The sequence below is a fragment of the Onychostoma macrolepis genome, chromosome 03, assembly GCF_012432095.1.
Source record: "Onychostoma macrolepis isolate SWU-2019 chromosome 03, ASM1243209v1, whole genome shotgun sequence".
NCBI lineage: Eukaryota > Metazoa > Chordata > Actinopteri > Cypriniformes > Cyprinidae > Onychostoma > Onychostoma macrolepis.
The window spans coordinates 21,355,647-21,372,308 of NC_081157.1; the positions used below are offsets into that span (position 1 = coordinate 21,355,647).

At 36.3% G+C, this 16,662-nt stretch overlaps 1 protein-coding gene across 1 annotated transcript in view; it reads left to right on the forward strand.

Annotated features, from left to right (window-relative positions):
* The window catches only part of usp43b (ubiquitin specific peptidase 43b), a 72,791-nt gene that overhangs the window by 13,180 nt on the left and 42,949 nt on the right, over nucleotides 1-16,662 (forward strand). The window contains exon 3 of the mRNA XM_058768763.1: nucleotides 14,498-14,607. Coding sequence (XP_058624746.1) covers nucleotides 14,498-14,607 — 110 coding nt within the window. The remainder of the gene's footprint in view (nucleotides 1-14,497; nucleotides 14,608-16,662) is intronic.

Consider the following 16,662-nt stretch of genomic DNA (forward strand, 5'->3'; position numbering starts at 1 on the left):
TTTCACTGATTTCTTTACAAACTTTGGGTTCAGTCTTTCCCCAGTTTGATGATGAACATAATGTTTCCCATCAGACCCCCAAAAAATTTAACTTGCTCTCATCACTAAAGTGAACTTTGCACCAGTTCTCTACAACATGCTCTTCAGCAAAGGTGAGTCTAGCCTTTTAAATCTTTCTGCTGATGAGAGGCTTCTTTGAGATACTGTATGCAGAGACAGATCCATACCCTGTTCAGCACTGAACTGGCAAGCAATTCCAGCTGCAGTGTTGAACCGATTCCCTATTGAGAGTCTGCATTATCCTGTCTTCTCATACATTTGTCTTGCATGGACGACCAGCCTTTTTGGGGGACTTGAATGAATTAGTGTGAAAGATGCAATATTGTAGAAATCACAACTTCTCTTGCTATGGCTACTATTAACCTTCATCTGGACAACCTGCTGTTGGGATGTTTCAGTCACTTTAGAACGGCTCACCATCTTGCAGAGTCAGTGAAAACCGCAATGTTAGGCTGCCAGTTTAATAGGGTTTGTCATATAATTAGAGAAATTAGCATGAGGTGCCAGATTAACACCAATAACTGGGAGGTATCTGAAAGTGTTCTCTAATTTTGATCAGACTTCTTTTTCAAATATCTCATTTAGTGAAGCTCGAGTGAAGCACGTCAGTGAGATAAATGTCACAGTTTTGTGTATTTGCTTTGAAACTGGCAGCACACAGCCTAGATTTATGCTTTCAATTTCAATGGAAATGTTATACAGTATTACAGTTAGTTAGGTATGTATACAAGAATATTGAATAAAAGTTCTAGGATTTTTCCTGATTTAATAATGCTCTGAGGTCCCAATGAAATCTCAGAATTGTGACAAGTGAGATTGAGAAGCGAAATCAGCGCCCTTCCTTGCATTAGAGCTCATTTCCCTTTCATTCCGTCACAGGTGCCTCACAGAGGTAAATATGCTTCATGAAGTGCTCCTCATTATTATTCATTTCGCATACTCTCAGTTCTCCTTGTCAATGTCTGAAAGGAAATAAACGCTGCTCTGCATCCAGTTCTGAAAGCTTGCCAAGAGCTCTTCTCCACGGAGGACTAGCTTTTCTTTCCCCTGCTCTCTTTATCTCCGTCTCTCTGTGTCTCTTTGTGTATTTGCCCACTGGCATCTCCATAGAAACCAGCACAAGGTAGGAAGCCAGAGTCTCACAGCATTGCTGGATGAATTGTTGCCCACCTCTAGGGAAAGACACAGAGGGAGAGAGAACTCTGAAAGAGACACTTTTTTTTTTTTTTGTGCACTTCCTTATTGGACTCTTTCTATTCTTAGCTCTCGCTTAGCAGAGCTTCACTTCCTCTTCCTAAACAGATGGGGAGATTGTCTGTTTGCACAATGTTATTGATCAGTCACACTAATGAGATTCCCCTGCATCTAAACACCTAAAATATTCATTTGAAGCATTTCATCTCGACACAAACCAAACATACAGGCACAGGATCGCTCCAGCAAATGGGGCTCATTTCTCGACAGAAATTATGATCTTAAAGTCCACTAGTTTCTCTCAGTGTTTTCGGTGTAGTCATATACAGAGGCGGACAGTAACTAAGTACATTTACTTGAGTATTATACTTAAGTACACTTTTTGAGTATCTGTACTTTACTTGAGTATTATTTTTTCTGGAAACGTATGTATTTAACTTCACTATTTGAAAGACAAATATTGTACTTTTCAGTCCACTACATTTCTATCACGGTCCTTAAAGTAGAAAGTCCATTAGTCAGCATTTTTTAAATTTTTGTTTTGATGTCAAATAAATCTTGCTGTTTTGCTTTTTTTGTTAAAGCAGTGTTGCTGTTGTAAAGTTATACAGCTACAGTTGTGTTGCTGGGTTTTAAAGCAGGTTTGATTTTTTTTTTCTTTCTTTTTTTTTTCTTCTGTATCAGTCTATATTTACAGCAATTTCACTGTTCACTCTGTTCAAATGTGGATGAATGGTTACACATAGATGTGTGCACACACTGTCGGAGCTGTGTGAGATCACTACCATCCTGCATTTGTGGTGGTGGGTAGGGGTGTTAAATAATTATTATTATTTTTCCCATAGGTTTTTAACATTCTAAAAGCTCTTTATTCCAAAGATACTACAAGCTAGTCAGTGTATTCAGTAGGTGTAATGTATTGTAAGTTGCTTCAAAGGTATTGCAAGTATTACGTACAACAATAATAAAACGGTACAATAACATAAAGGAATTTACTTTTGGTACTTAAGTACTTCTGTACTTTAACTTAAGTAAAAATCTATCTTTACAACTTTTACTTGTAATGGAGTAATATTTGACCAGCAGTATCTGTACTTTCACTCAAGTAATGGAGTTGTGTACTTTGTCCGCCTCTGGTCATATAAGACTAATACTGCTACATAATTAGTTGAATGATTTTTCCACTCCTTTTATTGCAGTATCAACATTTCCCAAACATTTTAAATATACTTATATATATATATATATATATATATATATATATATATATATATATATATATACAGTGGGGCAAAAAGTATTTAGTCAGCCACCAATTGTGCAAGTTCTCCCACTTAAAAAGATGAGAGAGGCCTGTAATTTTCATCATAGGTATACCTCAACTATGAGAGACAAAATGAGAAAAAAAAATTTAAGAATTTATTTGCAAATTATGGTGGAAAATAAGTATTTGGTCAATAACAAAATTTCGTCTCAATACTTTGTTATATACCCTTTGTTGGCAATGACAGAGGTCAAACGTTTTCTGTAAGTCTTCACACACTGTTGCTGGTATTTTGGCCCATTCCTCCATGCAGATCTCCTCTAGAGCAGTAATGTTTTGGGGCTGTCGCTGGGCAACACAGAGTTTCAACTCCCTCCAAAGATTTTCGATGGGGTTGAGATCTGGAGACTGGCTAGGCCACTCCAGGACCTTGAAATGCTTCACGAAGCCACTCCTTCGTTGCCAGGCGGTGTGTTTGGGATCTTTGTCATGCTGAAAGACCCAGCCACGTTTCATCTTCAATGCCCTTGCTGATGGAAGGAGGTTTTCACTCAAAATCTCACGATACATGGCCCCATTCATTCTTTCGTTTACACGGATCAGTCGTCCTGGTCCCTTTGCAGAAAAACAGCCCCAAAGCATGATGTTTCCACCCCCATGCTTCACAGTAGGTATGGTGTTCTTTGGATGCAACTCAGCATTCTTTCTCCTCCAAACACGACAAGTTTCATCTGACCATATGACATTCTCCCAATCCTCTTCTGGATCATCCAAATGCTCTCTAGCAAACTTCAGACGGGCCGGACATGTACTGGCTTAAGCAGGGGGACACGTCTGGCACTGCAGGATTTGAGTCCCTGGCGGCACAGTGTGTTATTGATGGTAGCCTTTGTTACTTTGGTCCCAGCTCTCTGCAGGTCATTCACTAGGTCCCCTCGTGTGGTTCTGGGATTTTTGCTCACAGTTCTTGTGATCATTTTGACCCCACGGGGTGAGATCTTGCGTGGAGCCCCAGATCGAGGGAGATTATCAGTGGTCTTGTATGTCTTCCATTTTCTAATAATTGGTCCCACAGTTGATTTCTTCACACCAAGCTGCTTACCTATTGCAGATTCAGTCTTCCCAGCCTGGTGCAGGTCTACAATTTTGTTTCTGGTGTCCTTTGACAGCTCTTTGGTCTTGGCCATGGTGGAGTTTGGAGTTGGACTGTTTGAGGTTGTGGACAGGTGTCTTTTATACTGATAACGAGTTCAAACAGATGCCATTAATACAGGTAACGAGTGGAGGACAGAGGAGCCTCTTAAAGAAGTTGTTACAGGTCTGTGATAGCCAGAAATCTTGCTTGTTTGTAGGTGACCAAATACTTATTTTACAGAGGAATTTACCAATTAATTCTTTAAAAATCCTACAATGTGATTTTCTGGATTTTTTTTCCTCATTTTGTCTCTCATAGTTGAGGTATACCTATGATGATAATTACAGGCCTCTCTCATCTTTTTAAGTGGGAGAACTTGCACAATTGGTGGCTGACTAAATACTTTTTTGCCCCACTGTATGTATATATGTATATATATTAAACACTATTGTGCAGAAAATTATTTAACAAATTAATAAATAATGCAATGCAATGTAAAGTACAATGTAATTGTTACATTTGAGTACATTTAAAAAAAAATAACTAGAATATTATTAAACCTCAAAAACTTAAGTAGTCTGCATGTGTCATGGAGAAAATGAGTATCAAATATGAACTGAAACTCTAAAATTTGATCAATGTCAACAAAAGCCTATTCTTTAGTTAGGCTTTAGTTAGTTCTTAACTATTCTAGGAGATATCCAAGATTCATATTGTTCTAAAATGTATCTGGTTGCCCAAGTAAGAAACTTGTAAAGAACAGTATATTGTACATACAGTATTTAAGAGTGGACCACATAACACCTTTCAATCATTAATATAAATGGCCCTTTTTGAACATTGTCTCACAAGTCTTGAACTATACGTGTAGAGTGAGACTGCATCATCCTTCAAACAAAAAGACCAGATTTTTACCAGAGGAGAAAGGTGAAAATCTTCTATGGTTTAAATATGTTTAGATCTTGTAATTACACTGGACTGATGCACATGAAAACACAGTTGAATTAGTATAAACACTGACTCTGCTCAGTCAGCACATCTTCTCTAACGCTAGTCTTTCCATCGCTCTCTTGCTTACATTCTGACTGAGCAATGCTAACATTAGCAAGGCAAACATCCACCGCTCCAGACATATCATTTAACAACTGTCTCTGACAGACTGACTGGACATAATTATTTTTAATTAAATGCCTGCCCTGTTTTACCACAGTATATTTACATGGTTAATGCTTAATTTCCTAAAGGGAAGGAATGCAAACACAACTATGCAGACTACATGCACCTAGATTAACTCATTCGTTATTCTATTTCCTCATGAAATTACTCAAACAAATTTTGTAAGAAATGTGGAAGTAATGTAGACAACAGTGAGAGGGCACATATGGCGCCTCCCATTGATGTGGAGACTTAAAGGGTTAGTTCACCCACATGAAAATTACCCTGTGATTTTCTCACCCTCAAGCCATCCTAGGTGTATATGACTTTCTTCTATAGATGTCTATGGAGTTTTTTTTTAAATGTTCTGGCTCTTCCACTGCTTATAATGGCAGTGAATGGGGGTTGAGATTTTGAAGCCCAAAAAAGTACATCTGTCCATCATAAACAGTACTCCACACGGCTCCGGGGGGTTAATAAAGGCCTTCTGAGGCGAATCAATGCATTTGCGAAAAAGAAAAATATCCATATTTAAAATTTGTAAACCGTGTGTTCACGAGTGGTGTTCCAGTGGGTGATGTAGGATGTAGGTGTAGCTTAAGCTCCGGTGAGAATATGCTAGTCTCACGAGAACCAAGTTTTGTTTTCAGCAAAGATAAACCAGTCTACTCTTGGCTTATATGGAAATCTTTCTTTACAAATCCTCGTTTTGTACTTCTAATTCGTGACCGGTGTTTTGTTTTGCTCTCTCTCCTCTGTGCTTCCGCGTTTGTCTCTTCTCACCGGAGCTTATGCTATGCCTGTACGTCCTGCGTCATCCGCTGAAACGCCACTCTCTCATGACAGTTAGCAGAAGCTAGAGATTACAGTTTCTAAAGTTTTATATATGGATATTCTTCTCATACAAACACATTGCTTCAGAGCCATGTGGAGTACTTTTTATGATGGATTTATTAATTTGGGTTTATTAATATATTTACTTTGGGCTTCAAAATCCCCATTTACTCCCCATTACAAAGCTTGGACAGGAGCTAGGACATTTTTAATATAACTCCTCCAACTGTATTCATCTATAGAAGAAAGTCATATACACCTAGGATGGCTTCAGGGTGAGTAAATCATGGGCTAATTTTCATTTTTGGGTGAACTATCCCTTAACTGTCTGAATGTAATAGCATTAAATAAGAAAATATAAAATCAAAGAGAATGCTACAAGTGAATTTAAGCATCACATCTTTATAAGTGTGATAAATATTTTTATGATTTTCTAATGATAACAATTCAGTGTTCTTAAATGTGTTTTTTTTACAGATAACTTTAATAAAAATAAAATAGTCATCAAAAGTTAAAATAGGGGGAAAAGATCCTTTACAATTAAATATCCAATAACAATACTAGTATATTCATGCATTAGTAAAAACACTTTTCTATTAAAAATAAGCTTTATTGGTACAGTTCTGACTGATACCAACAAGACAATAATTATAATTATTTTCTTATTTTTTATTAATTATGGCCAAAAACCAATAAATTGCAGATATTAAAATTCTAAACTTTATCTAAAAAAAATTGTTAAATTAAAAATGCTACAAGTGAATCTAAGCATTACATCATTATGATGTAAAGTGTGAAAAATTAAAACTCATTTTGAGATTTGCTAAATATTACATTTCACATTGTTTTTTTTTTGTTTTTTTTTTAAAGATATAACTTTAACAAAAACAATGTTATCAAATCTAAAAAAAAGGAGAAATTAGCATTTACAATTAATATTAAATCAAAAATTAAAAAAAAAATTCCTATCACGGATCAGTATAACCAATGTGTTGTTTTTAAAATGTATTTATTTATTTGTGTTAAATGTTTAGCTTGTAAAGTGTATTTGTATATTTCTTTATTGTTGAAACAGTTTTAGGGGCACTGCAGTACATTTACTCCATTACTCAGTAGTTACTCCTTGTACACTGTAAAAAATGACCATGAGAAAAAACTGTGAAAATGTTACAGTAAAAACCTGTTAAATGGATAACGTTAAGTTCCTGTAAAATTTACAGGGAAAAAACGTAAACTGACGTTCCCAGAATTCCCTGCATTGCATTTCAAATTTTGGTTGAATTTGATGTTTTTTTCTTTTAAATAACTGTTTCTTCTTAGTTTTTTCTTATCAGTTATATTTATTAGGGTTGTATGTTACATCTAATGTTGTTAAATTGTTTATTGAATATTTCAGTTTAATGAGTCTCACCATGATGGTGTTTAGTGTTTGTGTGAATGACACTGTGCACCTTCTATATATGTTATTATTTAAAAGCTGCTTGTGATGGGCTTTGGTTCATCATATGTGATATGGCTGTCCTAGCCACAGCCATATCACCCTGCAGCCCAAGACCGGTTGCCCATGGAAGCTAAGCAGGGTTGAGCCTGGTCAGTACCTGGATGGGAGACCTCCTGGGAAAACTAGGTTGCTGATGGAAGAGGTGTTAGTGAGGCCAGCAGGGGGTGCTCACCCTGTGGTCTGTGTGGGTCCTAACGCCCCAGTATAGTGACGGGGAAACTATACTGTAAAAAGCACCGTCTTTCGGATGAGATGTTAAACCGAGGTCCTGACTCTCTGTGGTCATTAAAAATCCCATGACACTCATCGTAAAGAGTAGGGGTGTAACCCCGGTGTCCTGGCCAGATTCCCTCCACTGGCCCTTATCAATCATGGCCTCCTAATAATCCCCATGCACTTGATTGGCTCTATCTCTCTCTCCCCTCCACCTGTAGCTGGTGTGTGGTGAGCGCACTGGCGCCGTTGTCCTGTGGCTGCCGTCGCATCATCCAAGTGGATGCTGCACACTGGTGGTGGTTGAGGAGAGACCCCCCCACATGATTGTAAAGCGCTTTGGGTGTATTGCAATACACAATAAAAGCGCTATATAAATGTCTCATTCATTCATTCATTCATCATGTGACTTTCTCATCACCACCTGCATTTGGTGGTTATCAGTGTATTTCAAAGGTACAAAACAGATTTCAGTACTTCAATAGGTTGGTATATTAACATTATATCGGTTAATGAAATTATGGTATTTAACTAAATTTAAGTTAAAACCGTAAAACCTAAAATGTTGTTACCGTATTTTTTATGGTAGAATTTCGGCAACCACAGCTGCCATTTTTTTACCGTAAATTTTACAGATTTTTTTTTTTTACAGTGTAGAGTTGCTTAGATTACTATCGTACAAGCTTTCTATTGTAAGATTAGTGCGACGACAGAGTGTGTGAGCAAGATCTCATCTAGGCCGCAAGTAGATGTGCAATTGTTCATCCCTATTTTTCTCCATCCTTTAAAAGGGGGGATATTTATAGTTTAGAGCCCAGCAGGTAGTCATTCTCTGAGGAGTGGGATGTCCATTATTCATTAATGCTTCCGGTGTACGTTTGGACATGTGTGTGTGTTTCTATGTTTAAGTGTTGTAAAAGGCTCTTTTTGCTTATCTGGGCCACGCTGTGTTGCGACCGCTACAACAGATGCAATGAATCTATCACAAGGTATGCATCCATCTGTCTGATCAGGGTTGTGAATTATTCATTGTAACGCCATTGTTGTGACAGCATGTATTGCCTGACTAGACTTTTCAGATAGTTTTCAAACATATATCTTCCCAGCAAAGTGCAGTTTCTTCTACATATATTTGACGGTTATGCCTGCTGACACTCAAGACTGCAGAAGGATGAAAGACTGGACATAAATACCACTGAAAATGTCTCACACGGGCTGATTTAGGAAGCTCAGCCAGAATTACACTGGCAGAGGATAGAATGTAACGACTGAGAACAAATGATCAGAGGAAAAACTGCCTGCTTCACCTATTTGCTAATTTAACATATCGTTTCTCCTATTCATTTTTAATGTCACAGTGCTTTAATTAAAAGGAGATCTGTGCAAGCTTGCAGAAATGCATGTACTGTATATGCTAATAATTGCAGAACAAATCTACATACTGGCCTTACTTCAGTTTCTTAGACCAGTTCTTGTTTGCCCCGTGAACTGAATCTCCCTTGCAACAGAGCTTTATAGGAATAGTTGACCCAAAAAATTTTCATGAGGCAAAACACCATAAAAGCAGTCCATTTGACTTATGCCAATTCTTCTGAAGAAAATCTAATATAAAAAAACAGAAGAAATTTCAGTGAAAATTTGTAGACAAAAAAGATCCATTGTCTATTGCCAATAACATATGATTTTTTTTTCAATGCAAAAAACTTTTGACTGAAACAGATAAAAAAACAGGAATTTACCAAATTATATATGACATTCCGCTTCATACATTAATATATGACTGGATTTATGAGTTTTCCACCTGGTGGTTTGTACATTTAATCAAATGTAATTCTTAAAGTAATAATAAAAATATTATTAATAAGAATATTATTAAAATTATTGTAAAAAATATACAAATTTTTCTTTCATGTTTTAATTTTAACAGTAAACATCTGTTGGGCAGTATTTTGCCAAAAATAAATGGAATTGTCAAATTTTCCTTGGTCTGTGACTCCAGCAGTTCATTATTCAGCCTATTTTCAGGGTATCATGCTAGATACCTAGCTATAATACTGAGCCATTTAAACGTGATATTTTTTCACATTTATTCCAAAATTGCCGCGGTATTTTTGACCATGGCACTACTTTTTAGCTGTCTACTTGCTTACCGTCTGAAAAAAAAAAGGCGAATGTTCGTCCTGCTTCTTTCTTTTATCTCCTACCTTCATTTCATTTAAGCACCAGTGACAGTCGGACTGAGCGGCTTTTTCAAACAATGCCGCAAGCTGGCGTTTACGGGCTCAACCAAGTGTACAATCGAGGGGGGGTGGTCACACAGTTTTGTTTCCCTTGTTTTTCCTAAATTGAAAGTAAATCGGAAATAACAACAGATCCACTAGGCTACAACCAGGGTTCATAAAAGGAGGGCATATCACATGTCACATATTACAATATAATAGGCCTATTATTGGGGGGGACAGATTGGTATTTTTCCAATATTATTTCCAGTATATGGTGGTTACGCCCATGGTATGAAGTAACCAAGCAACTTTCAGTTGGGCAATGCAGAGAATATGCATGAATGCATTGTGAAATTTGCATGCAGAAATCTTTCACCCTCATGTGAAATTCCAAATCCCATAGATTCCCTGTTTAATTTTGTTTTTAATTTGTATAAAACAAAATGGTAAGTGAACAATGATACCATTTTATAGGTGACCATTGCCGAGATGGACTGCATGTTGTTTTTATACTTTCAGCTAGTTGGATATTAATAGTTGCAAAGCAAAATCATTGATCTATATCAATTGTGACAGCATTAAGGTGTCAGGAGAAGTGAGAACCCTCTTCCTGGTCATGACACGGTTAAAGATGAAGCTGTCATTAAACACACTCACTTAAAGGTGCCTGATGCAGGACATCAAAGTGCTGCCCAACCTGCCATTTTCAAACGACACCTTTGGCACCGGGGATATTTGGCTGTGTTTCAAGCAGCCTGGGCTCTCCTACTCTCCCACCAGTTCACTCATCCACAACCACCTCTATTCAAAACAAGGTTCACATTGTAGGTCCACCAAAGACTTTGATGTCAGTCTCAGTCTTTCTGAAGCATGAACAATATACAGTACTGACAAGATTAAGATCAACCAGGCTTTTAATTTGTTCGTAATGTCCTTTAATTTAATCACAGTGTGTTTGTGTGTGCCGTCGAGACTATGATTATAGCAAGGTATGTTGATTAAACTCACAGAGCAAGCTCAGTGGGTACAGAAGGTTTGTTAAAATGCACTGTGACTGTAAATTGCACTGTAAATGCACAGATTAAAGGAATATCTAAACCAAAAACGAAAATTTGCTGAAAATGTACTCGCCCTCAGATTGTCCAAGATGTAGATGAGTTTCTTCATCGGAAAAAAATTGGAGAAATGTAGCATTACATCACTTGCTCATCAATGGATCCTCTGCAGTAATGGGTGCCGTCAGACTGATAGCCTAAACAGCTGATAAAAACATCACAATAATACACAAGTAATCCACACGACTCTTGTGAATTGAACAGCTGCATGTTTGTAATAAACAAGTTCATAATTTCTAGCTAAAATATGAGTCCTAAATCCATAATTTTAGCTTTCTTCAGGGAAAAACGTAATCTTGTCTGAATCAGGAGAGAAAAATGCAAGCACTATTTACAAGCGAAAACAAACAGTTCTAAACAAATATGTTGGTGGATTTCGATGATATTGAACAGGGCATGCTTTTCACTGGAGGAAGCGTTATAAGTCTTATATATTTTGCCAATAAGCGATGGGCTAAAGTTAAAATATCTTAACAATGGATTCGTTTCTTACAAACATGCAGCTTTTCACTTCACAAGATATTGATTGATGGACTGGAACTATGTGGATTACTTGTAGATTATTGTGATGTTTTTATCAGCTGTTTAGACTCTCATTCTGACGGCACCCATTCACTACAGAGGAACCACTGGTAAGCAAATGTGTAATGATACATTTCTCCAAATCTGTTCAAATGAAAAACAAACGTATCTACATCTTGCAGGACCTGAGAGTGAATTTACAGCAAATTTTCAAATTTTTCAACACTTTAAAAGTGTCATGTCATGTTTATAAATCTGTAAGATCAGTAAATATTTTATGATTTTATTTGTGATTTAATTTAATCACCTAATTGTTATAATTCAGTTAAATCAATTCACACATGCATCCTCGAACCGTAGGTTCTGTCTTTCCAGCAGTAGTTGAGTTACTATCAAAAGACACATTCCCTACTAAGGGTATGGGAGCATTTATCTTCTGAGACCTTGACACTCATTAACCAGGCTAGGGCAGGCAGACGAATTTAGTGAAGTGATAAGCCCACTTGTTGAATAATGGCCTGAAGTCTTTTCCTCCTTTTTGCCCTACACAGATAACAATGGAATGTGTATCCATATACAGCACTACAGTTCATGATGTTGCCTGTGGGACTTGTTTACTTAGTACTGGGCTCTCAGTGGAGATCACAGGGCTAATAAGGGGGAAAACTTCACTTCTTAGATTGCAGCCATAAATTTGATGCTGCAAAATTCCCAATGCACTGCTAATTTATTATTTGCAAAATCAGGATAATTAAAATTCCATTAGAGACACTCTGCTGTACATCCTGCAATAAAATGATAATTATTTTGCTTATGAGTAGCTTGTAGTTTGACAAGCTGCAGCTTCAAAATAGTTGAACTACAGTCAAACTACTTGTTTGAAAAAGTGTTTTGCTACAATACAAGAAATAAACAATCAAATAGCTACCAAAAGATACAATGCAGAATTCAATAGGAATCTTATGTTTTTGTCACAGAAATATTGAGGGTTTTTAAACTGATTCACTGGAACACATCTGATTTTTCAATGCTACATATGAAAGATTCACTAGACTGGAATGAATTAGATCATTTAGGATAATACGATTCACTACAATTAATCAGAACAGAATGAATCAGATACGATTCACGTTACTTAAACTCAAATATTTTCTTGTTAATTAAAAAGTAATGTTACTTGTTACTTGAAAAAAAGTAATCTGATTACATAACTCACATTACCTGTATTGCGTTATCCCCAACACTGAATATTACTTTACTTAGCTCATATCTAAAGTTACTGGTGTAAAAATGTGTAGCTTTTGAAAAGGTACCACCCCAGTGACAGCTTTTGTACTTTTTTTCTGAGTGTAGCAGCACTACACTGCTCTTTTTTTAACTCTAAAAACTACTGGACTCAAAGTTCTGCAATTACTCCAATGACGCCACTGAATCTCAAGCCTTTAGAAAGAGGAAGAGAAAGAGGATTTGTTCCTCTTTGTGCTCTGGAGTACCATTCTGCATAAAACTCAAGACCCTAATTATTAGCTAAGGAGTATTAAGTAGACTAGAACATAAAGAGGGAAAGAGAGAAACAGGTAGTGGTATTAAAAACAAGAGTGGCTATTTAAGAAACGTAGAAAAGGGAGAAAATAAAGAGAGCACGATCTTGGGTCAAAGAAAGGAGGTGAATCAACTCTGGAAAAGTTTCCATTATACACTGGAAAAAATGGACTTTATAGTCAGGAGTTTGCTGTGTCTCTAGTTTTTGCATGTAAAACAACTTTCCAACCATAAATTTCCAAAGCTTTCAGATTGTCAGTGAGGGGGCAGACGTGACTCAGCTGACAGCGAGGAATCGTGGGGAGTGTCTTTCTCAAACCCTTTGCTTTGCCAGACTCCTTTGAAAAGAGCCAACCGACTGAATCGAACTGCAAAGCTTTGATAAGGACAATACGCTTCAAAGTATTTTGCTTAAGCTGCTAGTAAAAGTCTGAGTTGTGTGATCTACGTTTAAGGGAGTATTTACAGATTTATGTTTGACAGAGCCTTGACCTACTTGTTTATATTAAATCATTAAAAAGCTAATCCTATGGCCATAAAAAAACAAGTCAGAAATGTAAATAAAAATGTAAGAAATCTAAGCTATTAGATCTACAGTACATAGGTCATCTTACATTTCATACAGTTGATTGGTGAGGAAGGTGAGGCAGGGCAACAACTCACTGTGATTTAGCCTATATAATTCAGTTATATGCCACTAATATCCAAGAGATTCAGGCAAAAATGCCTCTTTATCAGTTTTTGTCTCATATTTATAGCATATGAAATACTCTAGTTAAACAATATGACACAAGCAACGAGTGCAGTTTTTGGCCTGAATAGCATTGTTATTGATTTTAGGCTAATGTGATATTGATTTTATGCAATAATTCAATAAATAAAAAGTTAATATTTTGTTATATTTTAGACACAACATAGTTATTATATTTATGCAATTGTAATTTCAGTGTAAATGCATTCATACTAACTCTGAGCTGCAATAAACAGTCTGTAAATATATCTAAATAAGTCATACAGTAATAAGTTCTGTTTAATCAAATAAAATATTTCTCATAAAACTGCTTTTTGTAATATCTTTTTGATGTGTAAATTTGCAATTAATTCGATGAGTTAATCATCACATTGTGTAATTAATTAGATTATATTATTTATTACTTAAATATATTAATTTATTAGATTGTCCATCATAGAAGAATTAAAGTTCAAATGAACAATGCATTGTTTTTGTAGTCAGCATTGCAATGGGTCTATCAATAATGCAATAATGCATGTTGTTGTCTGACTGTGGTTAAAAGTCCTCAGATAATGGTTATATTATACAAGGTGTGTAGAATTGTTAATTCGTTTAGGTCTCGGTGGCCACCACTCTGCTTTCATCTGGTGATGAAACCGGTTGAAACTTTTCAATCAGTTGTAGTTTATACACCTTCCTCTTTCTCTCTCTCTCTGTCTGACATAAAATCCTAAGTCAGTATACGATCTGTACTATCTTGTTTTTTGACCTTGAGAAGTGTGTATCGCCTTTCCCTGTGGGTGTTATCCTCCTGTTTTTCTTTTAGCTGTTTTGTCAAGTTCACTACTACCAGTGTAAAACTTCAAACAAACTGTAAGAATGAGAGTGCGATATTGGCTCGTGAGTGAGGCAGAAATCAGGTCGATATATCCATTAACACCTGGAAAGTGTGTCCAGTAAGGCCCGTCTATCTAAATGTCTACATGACCTTTTTGTTTTTGTTTCAGGGTCAAGAAGGAGGTGATGAAAAGCCCGTCTCTGATACCCTGACCCCGCCACAGACACAGCCTGGTGTGCGTCACAGCTTTGTACAAGAGCACTTCCAGGCACGATATAAGTAAGTGTGTTTTGAACACGCTACACACAACATTTGGGGTCTGAAAGATTTGCAACTTTCCAAATCTGTCACTCCACTTGCTATGACATGAGATGAATCAGTTTATGTTAACTCCTGGGATACGGTCCCCTCTTTTCACCAAGTCCAGCTAATCATCTGTGTTAACGAATATTGATAAAGCCAACTGATTTGGGAGGCAGCATATGTCCAACTGTAGCAAGCTGTTCTCAGTCAGAAGATCCAAACAAACCATCACCATCAAGCAACTCCAATCAGGCCAGATGGTTTGGTTGTCCACTAGGGATCTCCATTTGAAGTCTCCATCAAAGAAGCAAAGTCTTTGATTTAGTGGTGCATTTAAAGTTCTAAGACAAATACCTCCAGTCAATTTCTACTAAACCAAACCTCACCTTCAGACTGACTGTAAAGACAACTCAGGGCATATTTCTTTATGTAATAACAAACTTTATCTAAAAACCAACACGTTTTAGGACACCATGTACTGTAGTCTCATATATTGAAGCAGAATTTTTGACTCAACATGTAACAAAACATATATAATACAGATTTAATTTATGCATCTTTAAAAACAAAAGGCCAAGCAACTAAAATGGTTGTTTTACAATTATGCATTTGGCAGATCCTTTTATCCAAATTGCATTGCATTCAAGGTATACGGTTTATCAGTTCATGCATTCTTTGGGCATCAAACCCATTACATTGGTGTTGCTAGCGCTAGGGATGGGTGATATACCGGTAGAAATTTGTCAACCGGTAGAGATTTTTAACTATCGTCTCTATTGTGGTTACACGCTCACACGACTTGTGCTACGTGGTCATGAAAACTTATCGTTTGCATGCGTTTTTAAGCAATGTGGTTTAAAAACAGGTTAATTTAAAGCATTGAAACACAGTCAGCAGCGAAAGAGTTCTCATTTTGCTATATGTGCACATGAAGATGGTGCTCATATTGCGGGAGTATAGAAGTTATTTTTGCCGCTTTATAGGCCTTGAATGGTTAAATACACACACTTATATGTATTAAAATGCCCGTCTTTGTTAGTATCCTCATAAACACAGTAATTGAGGTCTTACTGTAACTGAAAGCAAACAACTAAGAAAGAAAACACAGGTGTAAACACAGTATATTGGATCCGGGCAGTTCTTAAAGTGACAGCAGTCATTCATGTTAATCAAATAACAAAAGAGAGAAAATCTCTCACTGCTCCTGATTAAAACACTTTTGTAACTTTAATAAGAAGAAATATATATTTAATTTACACAGTCAAGAATACACTGTAAAAAAAAAAAAAAAAAGTTGAGCCAACTTAAAATTAAGGCAACCAGCGTCAGCAGATTTTTGAGTTTGCTCAACTTATTTTTGTGGAAGATTCTCACATTTTTGTTGTATAAACTTAAAACGACAAGTTGAGAACTCAAAAATCTGCTGAAGCTGGTTGCCTTAAAATTTTAAGTCGGCTCAACTTTTTTCTTTTTTTTACAGTGTATGCAGTGTTTTTATACATTTGATTACTTTATACAATGTATGTAGCATTTCTTATTTACAGTATTTGCTGTAGTTTTTTTTTTTTTTTTTTTTTGATTGTAATTATTTTCTTATTCTTATTTAATCAGTGACTGTTTATTTTAGAGAGCTTGAGTTTTTTTTTTATTTATGCTAATATTGCGAATATGTGTCTTTGCATCGACTTTACATATAATCTACTCGCTTTAATAATTAAATTTGCTTTTGGTGTGCACACACCGCCTAAACAAAGGGACAAATATGCATTTTCTATGCCATCATTGTAACCAAATGGAATTTTCGTCTTTCATCAGTCAACAAAGCAGAATGTCCCACCCACACCATTGGTTGTATCATTGTTACTTCGATGAAATGCTGTGATAAACAGTACAGTTTAAAATTGCTTCTGCATATTAAAGTTCACTCAAAACTGAAAGTTCTGTCATCATTCACTTGCCCTCAAGTTGTTCTAAACCTGTATCAGTTTCTATGGAGCCCTTTAAAGGACATTGTGGTGTACGGAGCCCTTT